This window comes from Choristoneura fumiferana, chromosome 26 (assembly GCF_025370935.1).
Source record: "Choristoneura fumiferana chromosome 26, NRCan_CFum_1, whole genome shotgun sequence".
Taxonomy (NCBI): Eukaryota; Metazoa; Arthropoda; class Insecta; order Lepidoptera; family Tortricidae; genus Choristoneura; species Choristoneura fumiferana.
In genome coordinates, this window is record NC_133497.1 from 9,665,969 (window position 1) to 9,676,628 (window position 10,660).

General features: G+C 38.1%; 2 protein-coding genes across 2 annotated transcripts in view; both read right to left on the reverse strand.

Moving 5' to 3' along the window:
- Nucleotides 1-1,589, reverse strand: part of LOC141443070 (uncharacterized) — a 9,518-nt gene extending 7,929 nt beyond the window's left edge. The window contains exon 1 of the mRNA XM_074108281.1: nucleotides 1,577-1,589. Within this exon, the coding sequence (XP_073964382.1) occupies nucleotides 1,577-1,589 (13 nt within the window). The remainder of the gene's footprint in view (nucleotides 1-1,576) is intronic.
- Nucleotides 1-10,660, reverse strand: part of LOC141443142 (uncharacterized) — an 86,455-nt gene that overhangs the window by 62,332 nt on the left and 13,463 nt on the right. The window lies entirely within an intron of this gene.

Sequence of the window (10,660 nt, forward strand, 5' to 3'; positions counted from 1 at the left end):
TACTAAGTGCATACAATTAAATAATTTTATCTATAAGCTCATTTTATCAAGTGCCGTGTAATCGCATTAAGAAAGACAGTAAAGAGTTTAGATGTATTAATTCTGTATCGTGTATTAATAAAACCATTAATAGTTTACTCTTTTGTTTTCAATTAGTTTCATTGTTTTCACTACCAGCTTTCTTCAAACATTTATCATATATCCACTTTCTCGTCTGCAAGAATATCTCATAAGCTATCTTAAGTCCACGCACTTTTAATCTTATTCAGTGCAATGTCAATGGCAGTTCCCAAGCTCCCACGCTGTGAATAGGTCTTACCTCATCTTGCCTATGTTTTTGTTAATAACTATCTTAAGATAGTGCATTCTTTGATTGTTTTGCTCGTTATTCTGAGTCTAATCAATGATGTTTACTAAACTTACTTTTAATTCAAAACGTTCGGTTACTCGTATTACCATTGAGTCAGAATCGTAAACAATTTGAACTGTGTCAAATACAGTAAATGCCAAAGTGGCTTTTTCATTTCTAATTTCTTTCTCGTGGAAAATTAAGCAAGCTCTAAGGATATTACAGACATTATACGCCAAAGTGCTATTCGTCTTATAAATAGCGCTGTTTACGGCACATTCTGTGATCGTGGCTGTAGCTTCGCGTGGCAATTAGTCGTTAAAACTGTCATTTTCGCTTTCCACATTACCCTGATGATTTTCTATTGTGTTGAAGCAATTTGACGTCATTATCATAGTGCTTTCTGTTAGGTAGATATTCTTATTAAAACTTCGTCCGCCAAGAATTTGTTTATCGCTATCCCAAGAGAACTATGCACTTTTGCGGGGTAAAAACTATAATATGTCCTTCTCAGGGTCTTAAAAACTGTATCCACACCGAATTTCATCTAAATCGGTTTTTTTTTATTAAACGGTTTAAGCGTTAAGAGGTAACAGATATTAGTAGGGACTTGATTTTCTGTGACTTATTATATTTTTTCTTAAATCCAAGGGGAAACAACCAGGGGTTTGTGTTTTTTTTTATTTAAAGAATGACATTTTGAATCGTAATTTTATTTTGATATAAGCAGGACAAATTTCTAAAAAACCTCAAGACCGTAAGTTACGCCAATTTATTTGCGTACTGATCTTAAATCCCACATCAGCCGACCACATAATAGCAAAATTTAACCGCAGGATATATCACAAAGCGTAATATATGCAAACTCATAAGACACTTCTGAAGTTACTCCCAATCTTAACCTTATTGATATAGATAAAGGTTAGTTTCTCAGCAAAGAGGTCTAGTGAGAAACGAGCTTGCTAAGGATATCAATGTGTCCCCAGACTTTCCACGATTGGTAATTCGATCAACGTACGAGAAAGTTCGCGAGTGTGGAAGGCGAACGACAAACGAAGATAAAATTGCCCTAAGTTTGTGAATGGTTACATTTCCTGCTCGGAAGAGTACTGAATATTAAATTTGGGGGCAGAAGGAATAAACTTTTCCAAACGCCATTTGGTTGAGCCCCTAAAGATGATCGGATGTTTCGGGATGACTGCGTTTTGCAAACAAAGAAATACTCACCAGTTTCCGACATTTATTTTCGTTAACCATTAAAAAATATTCTCAGCCTGGACTTTAAATAGATTGGCACAGCCAAAGATGATCCTGACCGGTTTGGCTGCAAAGACCTCAAGACAAAAAAAATTGAGGAAAAAATATATGTGGATGCGGTACGAGACAAAAATTTATAAAATGTTTTCTTATTGGTTTACGCATTAGCATAGGCTGTAGCAAGAGAAATTCCATTTTACTTACCCTTTTTCTTAAAGCTTGTCTATTTTGATGATTCCATATTCAAAACATCCCGTTTCTTTTCAACTTCGCAGGCAAGACACTCAAAAGTTGAAATAAGACGCCGATTTTACATAATGATTCCCCAGCTGCCCCTCTGATCTTTTATTGCCGATTACTGAATGAATATTAAAAATTCTCGGGTGTTGCCAAAGGGGTGGAAAACCAGACAAGGGCTGGCAAAGCTCCATCCAGCTAAGTAACAACGATTTTGCTTACTTTCTTTACGGACTTCATTCATCCATCTTTGAGGATTTAATCTGATTCCGCGCAGTATTCTTTATTCTTACGTCACCTTCAAAGTGCTCGTGGAGTTGCATGCAAATTGGTTTTATTTCATTGATAAGGACGTCCGAAAAGTATTCCTCAAAAGCCTATTAATTCAACTGTCACCATCATTGTGTAAATTGAAAGACTTTCACTTGTTGGTAAAGGATTTCTTGAGGCTCCCATTGATACGCTCCTCGCGTACAGTTGGTTCCGGCGACCTTCACCCATTTTTTTCTACGGTAATCAATTCTGTTGAGCTACGCCCACTGTCACTTGAACTTTGCTAATCTTTATGTCGTTTCTTTAAATCCCCATTTTCTTGAATAAAAAAAAACTCCAGAGCGTATTGGAAGCGGAATCGCGAAGTTGTTATTTCAGAATACATCCAATCCATTTCGCAAAGAATCTCCAAACATAGCCCTCCGCTGTTCTACTTCTATAACTGAATTCCCAAAAGCAATGCCACTGCCTGCTAATGTGTTATCTGATCAATAAATGATAAATTATTCAACGGAATCAGCATTACGGCACGGGATTGACTGGTGTCACGTCGTAACCGTAACCGTTAACCGTTGCGGTCGAAGCCGACGGTTAGAGTTACGTGTGTCGAGTTACGATATTAATTGGGATTGGCAGACGGGTAAACAATTGGAGCTATATTTAATTAAGATTTTACAGCTTGTATTCAGTCTTTGTGTGTAAAATTGGTAATGAATTAAGAAAAAAAAAACATTTCTTTGATTGTAGTTGTCAGACTAAATGTCACTCAACATTAAATAAAAGTCTTATAGTGGCACTTCGTGTCAAAAGTGTATTTGTAATGCAGGATCGTTCAACGTAAACAAAGCTATGTACAATCCTATTGTCACAGCGATCTAACAGTCTAAAGAAATTATTTTAATGATTCGCATGTTTAACATCTACTCGGAAATTCTTCACTTCATCCGTAGACGCGTCGAAATACAAGTTCATTGAAGCTAATCATGGTCTACATGCCGTAGCAAATATTTCTGTTAAAAAGTTTAGCTTTTCCCTTACTTTTTCTTCACCATTTTGCCCCAATTTTTTCACCGGAGTCGTAATTCCTGAAAATAATGTGGTAATAACGGCAGCAGTCACGTATTGTTTGTAGATGAAGCTATAAAACGTCCAGAATATATACGGCATAGCGCATGTTTGGCTCCTGTTTGTTGACTGAGCGTGTGGGGTTTCTAAGGCAAGTTTTGATTGGAGCTCTACCGATGAAAATGCTGTAAATCTTTGCGTTACTATGAGTTACGGTTACGGCGGCTATGAACCGATTGAAAGAAAGTCTATGTTAGTCTTGGTTTCTTATGATGATGAAGTTGGTCCGATATTCGACGAAACATGCAGTGGCGCATGTTGCCAAAATTGACTTGAGTTCCCTGGCATCAACCCGTTTAGATGGACGGGTTAACCAGAATCTTTTCAGAAATGTATTGCCACAATTCATTCGTCTTCTATTGACTAGATTACTAGATTGATGGCGAGCTACTAGTAGCCAGATTCTAGTGAACACTCATCAAAATCACCAAGAGTTCAGAACTAGAATTTTAGGCCAATCACGATTTAGACGAATCACGAAACTTGAACCAATTGAACTATTGATGACTGCCATAAATTGCCAATGGCGTAGTTTTTTTGTAATCCAATAATAGTCACCGCTTTTTCTCAAACACACTATGTGGACTAGAGTCGTGCGTGAGGTGGTTTGTGATTTTCAAGTATTGATTGTGACTATTTAAAGAAACCGGATCACAATTACTATTCAATTCAGTCGTAAAAGTTCTCGATTTCATTATAGAGAGCTGGGCTTCTTTCCATGTGACATTGATCGAAGTGCTATTAAAGCTGCAATGCCAGCTATAGCCCTAGTTAATTACTGGTTTTAGACCGGTTTCTAGATATCCCACAGAGGCGTTGAAGTCACTAGTTAAATTAAAACTCCTTTTACGTTTAAGATTTACTACAAGCCAGAGCTTCTGTGCATCTATTAACTACTTGTGTTGTTTCCATGCCAATTAGGACGTAAGGTTGATTTATTCCCTTTTATTAACCCCGACGCAAAAAGGGGTGTTATAAGTTTGACCGCTATGTGTGTCTGTGTGTCTGTCTGTCTACTAATACGGTTTTTTTTTAAATTGAAAGCAGGTTTTCTAGCGATGGTTCTTAGACATATTTTTCAAAATTGGTTCACATCTAATTACTCATTGTTCATAAGAAAATAATAGACAGACGGTAGAGTAGCGTAGACTACTACCGCTCGCGGCGAACAAACAAAATCTGCCGCCCTTGAATGCAACCGTTCGGTGATACAGGATATTTGTGTTTTTCCACCGCCCTCCATTGGGTGTACGCTGCCATAAAAGCAGAGACATGTAATAGCTGCCCATCTAATTACTTGAAAGTTTATAACCCATATCTTCATGTCACGCAGCGAAAAAAAATGTTTTAATTCATATGATTTGTCCGATTCCGTCCAGTCACTGACTATAGTCACTAGATTAATAATGTTGACAATAGCAAGTAGGTTTTCGATTGCGTATTGCCATCACTGAAACTTCACAGCTACTAGTTTGTTCAACTTTGCCCTCACAAATTAGCACCTCAACGCCCCACAACAGTCATAACTTTACTCTACACAAATGACGTCTGCATTGTCATCGGCGTATTCTTTCGAAGAAAATTATTAGAAAGTATTCCCACAGTCATCTTGGAAAACAAAGACTGGCTATTTGTCAATTTTACTCCGGGTCTAATCACTGAGCTAATCTTGAAATAGTTAAGGCTAGATTTCCGCTATCTTCACTGGAATTTAAACTGGCGCTTTCTTATTATCACTATTAGACGGTTCTTGGGTTTAGGGTCAGGTCCATAAAGAACTAGAAGAAGACAATACAAGAGGTGGGAGGATGTCCCACCTATTGGTTTTCGTTAAATTGCCAGAGACGGAAAGAAATTGGAACAACTGGAGGAGGCCTAGGTTCAGGATAGGCAACTTGATACGAATGAGGCTGGTTATCAATTAGCTCTAGTTTCAAACACATGAGTGAATAAAGGCTACATTTAATTTAGGGGTAGAATGACTTACTTTGTTTTGAAAGCTGTCTCATATGCCGTCAAAACCGCACAAAAAAATAAGACGGGGCACTCGCAACTTTTCTAGAACCATTTTGTCTCATTTTCAAACCTTCATAGCTTCGTTCTAGATAAAACCAGTCTTCCTTCAATGTTATGACTTGCATGCCTCTATAAACATCGTGCCCGGAAGTATAGACTAAACAGTGGCTTATCTTTGTATATTTAGCTGTCACGCAGATTTTTGTCACTTGTAACAAAGGACTTATTATAATTTCTGGAAATTTTGCGTAGTAGGTATTCCAGTACCAGTACCGCAAGAAAGAAAGAAGAAAGAAAGAAACATTCATTCGTGACAAACATAAGAACAATGAATAAAAAAAGGTAATGCAAGGGTAATGGCAACCCTATCCAACCCAACATAATGCAACGCAACGAATAATTATTACACTCTCTTTCGTCACAATTGATGCTAGTTATCCATGTCAGTATGCATGTAGTTGCAGTTTGCTTTGTTTTTTTATTTTATTTAAATAATGTTTCTAAGTCCTGAAGAGATGAGTATTTGAAAAAGAATGAAAACACTACACTTGCATTGTCGTCTCACCTACACATGTGTATCAAACAAGTCAATCCGATCACTGGAAGTGAGTCAAATTGGGCTTACAAGATTTTAACCTAAACAAACTAACATCCAAGTTTTTTACAAGCGTTTATTTATCTTGGAATAGTTTTTTTTTTATCTTAGCATGACATGGATGATTCAAAAGTTGCTAATACAACTCTTAAGACGAGTAAGGTGACGGATGCAGCATCACATCAGTTGACAGGAAGCAAAAAGCTGAGCCCAGCGGGGTCAACGCACCGCTCGATAGTGCGGCGACCGTGATGTCCATGTCGATATCGATATTGTGTACAGTCGCATTCAGTTGCATATGTGAAAACGACTAACATGTTAAGCTTTAAATATACGCTTAATTATATAATAGCTATTAACTTTGACGTAAGTTAGTACATAGCTGTGAGCATGGTTGAATAAATGAGCAGCAAAACAAAATAATTGTGATACTTGCCTTTATTTAAAGCAAATTCTGATCCCACAGGACACAGCTAAATTGTTGCCTAAATCTTTTTATCTTCATACATAATCTAACGCTGATAAACTTAGATTCGTGCAGAATTAGAACAAGCAAGTTTTAAAGCCATGTCTCATCTTACTGCCCTTGTAGTGTAAAGTGAATTTAAAACTAACGTGACTTGTCGGTACTGCACGGCTTCGCTTGATTTCAAGCGCATTCCATACTTGGTTTGGGTAGATATTTACCAAAATGTGAACAAAACAACGTCAATTGGTGTCTTGAATATTGAAATTCCCCCATAAAACTATCTAAACATTAAATGTAAATTTTACATTTCTGTATTGAAATACACTAGTCTAGTTTGTATTACAATGATATATAAGTAAAATGTTTAAAATCCTTAAATGTACCAAATCTGGCAGCTGAAGTTTGGTTTACATTTAGGACTGGTTTTGGAGCGTTTTTGTATTTTTTTATTTCAACTCCAAATTTTTTTTACTTTTACTGTCATCCCGTAAAATCCATAACGAAAATAACAAACTGAAATTTAGATACACAGAAAAAACCAGAAAAAAAAACAGCGCTGGAAATCTAACCCAGGTCCTCAGCATTCCGTCCAGCACTCCTGTCCAGTGGTGGTATAGGGGTATGGCACGCGGCACGAAATGCTGAGGACCTGGGTTCGATTCCCAGCGCTGGTCTCTTTTTCTGGTTTATTCTGTGTATCTATATTTCATTTTGTATTTCCGATATGTTTACATTCAGTTAAATACCTATCCAAACCAAGTATAATGCAAGTGTCATCGTAACAGCTTTCTACCAGCCAATTTGATTTCGTAACAACACATCATGTTGATGAAGGTAACTATAATAACGTTGTTGATAGGAGATGAAGTTGCCACGTTTGACGTTACTACCACATTGACTAGCACTTGTAAATTTTATAAAATATGTAAGTATCTGCTGTTTTTCATTATTTTCCACGTAGTTATTATCGATAGATATCGATGTCGTCTCGCGACCCGCACTGGAGTCATCAAGTTCCACACGCATCTTCACGCCGCCTCTGCCCAGGGGTTAGCCAGAGAGAACTATCATTATCATAGTACTAGGGGCTGTTTCATCATCCATTGATTAGTGTTAACTACGGTTAAATGTGTGATGCCGTCTCTATTTGTTTTGTTCGAATAGACGGAGACGGCATCACACTTAACCGTCAGTTAACACTAATCAATGGATGGTAAAAGCCCCTAAATTGCAGGATAAAGGCCAAGGGAAACACAGATTGATGTCGAACTTTGTAAGTAAAAAAAACTGTTATTTCAATAAAAATTGCATAACCCGATCATATTTATTGTAACTACTATTAATGTGAAATCATCTAGGTAACAGCTGCTGATACGCCGGTACATAGTTATTGGCAGAGGAAGAATTTTATCTTTTTGCTCTTATCGGCATCGTATCTGCAATAGTTTTAGTGTCTTGGGTTTCTTGAACAGCGGAGACTTACCTACTTATTTTGGTCCATTTCGTTATTTGGATCATTATTTGTTTCGATGGTTATGTGGTAGATGTCGCATGGTGGTCCAGTCGAGCATACTGTCTTTAACCTTCAGGAAACACAGACGTAGGCAGACAGCAAATAATATACTCAGCGGCACAAGCCCACTCTACGTACAAAATTACCTATTACTGCATACATTTGAGGGCCAGATTTTTCGCGGCTCAGTATAGTTCCGATAGGCTCTCGCCGATATGTAACCTATAGAATCCCGACAGGCAAGACGATTTCGCGATAGCAAAGGCTCTGTTTCGAAAACTCACCGTAAAGACGTCGCCGAGGTTACTTATAAACCTTCTTGAATAAAAAAAGGATTTTTTGTTTGTTTGTGCTCACTAGCTCATACCAACCGGCTACAGTTTACCTTGTTATGGGCGGAGCGCTACCAACATTCATAAGCCTCAAACCGAATGCCGAATTGACAAAACTTTAAACAACCCATTGAGCCTATGTGAATTCAATCCTCGAAAAACATACGGGACGAACAAAAAAGCATTTTTAAACAAAACGCCTTTACACACCGGTGCCTGTGCACAAAAGACGCACTCCCATGCATTCCGCTTTGTGTGTCCTCCCTTTGATTTTGAAAGTGGGCACTCCTGTATGCCATGATTTGGAAAAGTATCGGGTTTTTTGTATGAAGAAATTGGAAAGTACTCAAAACAAGGCATGCAGTACTATTTAGTAACTGAAATAAAGATACAGCTTGGCTTGGCGTTTGATAGTGACAACTTTGCTAAGCTGTAGTAAACCACGAAAAGGACTAAAAAAAGCGAAAAACAATGAAAATTTGCGGATTAAAAAAAAAAATTTAGTTAGATGCAACATTTTTTTCATGTTATTATTATTGATGCACAATCTCCATTCTTGTAAGCATATTCTATCTGACGTTACTGTCAAACCCGGGAAAATATGGTCTTTTAGTCAGATAGGAGCTTTGCGTTTTTAGCTGGCTTGATGTTTCTATTCCCGTTATTATTTAGGTATTAGCCTCTGGCTTGGTTTGGGGTGTTGCAGTTACTTTTAATACTTTTAAGAGATTCTGCGTCCGAATTGATATAGATAATTAATCCTGGGAATAATTAGGGAGTGGATATGCCTACCACAAGGTGTACTGATGGCCTGGTAAGGCACCTCGCGCACTGGACGGCCACGACAACAACAAGTGGCCGCAACGGCAAAAAATAAAATACATTTCATTAATTAACTACTAATTCTTAATTAATAGGATTGTTGCAGTAATATTAATTACTTGATTAAAGAAATCATATGACGTCGCGCATTTGGCCGCAACGGCCAACTGGCCGCTTCTTTAGTTGAACTGGTCGTTGCGGCGAATGGTCGGTCGTGGTGGTGCGTGGCCATTTAGTGCGTGAGGTGCCTTAAGGTCACAAGAGTGCGCAGGTGGTCCTAACCTTGTGCAAGATCCGCCCGGATTGCACCACCATCTTGCTCGCTACCTGCCGTGAAGCAGCAGTGCTTGCACTGTTTGTGTTTCGGCGAGGAGAGTAAACAGCCGGTGAAATTATTGGCAGTTGAGGTATACCATCTTAGGCCTCTAGGTTGGCAACGCATCTGCTATACCCTGGTGTTGCATATGTTTATGAGCGGTGGTGATCTCTTACCATCAGGAGACCCACTTGCTCGTTTGCCATCCAGTCGAATAAAAAAAAAAGTGCGTTCCAGTAAAGAAAAGTCATGGATGGAAGTCTTTCGGCTGACCATGGCGATAATTAATTAATCCTATCGCTGTCATTCAAATACTAAACAAATCATATATTTTACATAGCAAATAAATCAAATCACAAACAAACGTCCGTTTTATGATTGAAATGGGCCCGCAGCCATTATTCAAGACAAAGCCTACTTGTCTGCGATATTAATGAAGTGTTTGTATTCCTTGTGCTATTGATCGCATAGTTGAATTGAACGTCTACGTATAATCTACCTACGCGTCTATATATCATCAAGGTATCTATGTCAGACCGTATCGTGTCTCATAGCACAGAAGTTAGTTCGTTAACTCTTCGTGTTGGTGTCATCGTTACTGAGGGCATAACTTTATAGGAACATTCGGGAGCTACGTAAAAATTGAGAAACTAGTGGTTATCGAGTCAAAGCGCTACGCCACTATAGAAACACGTATGGAGATGTTAGAATGGTTTGAAATTGTGGAAAAGTTAAAACTGCTTTGCTAATGGTGGCACGAGTGCGCCGCTAAGCACTGTAGTAAACTAGTATGACGTCATAAAGCAGTTGGCACCGAGTCAAATGTGGGTGAACGTGCTGCCTAGAGTCTCTCGACATGCTGTTGGTGTTTGTTGCTATAGCTGGGAAAGGAGCGATGTTGCCAACTAATTATTTCGAAAATCGGTAGACGTTGAAAAGTCGTCGGTCAGTCAGTCACTTTTCCTTACACTTAGCAAAATTTGTTGAATATTGCTAACGTAGTATCATATGCTAGATTTAGCAAGAAAGTCACTAAAGTTGGTAACATTGCCAATAAGAAACCAACAGAGCGCCTTCGAGCAGTATTGGTATTATGTACTTGTAAAAAAAAGCGGCTCAAGAGTCAAGACACTCAGTAAGAATATTTCTAAGATTCCAATGTGTAATGATTAGAACCTATTTCCACGATTCTCTTTAAGTCACGCCTAAAACAATAAACGATCACGCACTTGTTAAGATGAATTATGATCATCATAAATACTTAACATAACACGTAGCGAGTAAATAAAAACGTCATAAAAGAAACAACAGCAACAAGACAATATGGTAATAACTCTGACCTTCCCTCAATAAAGG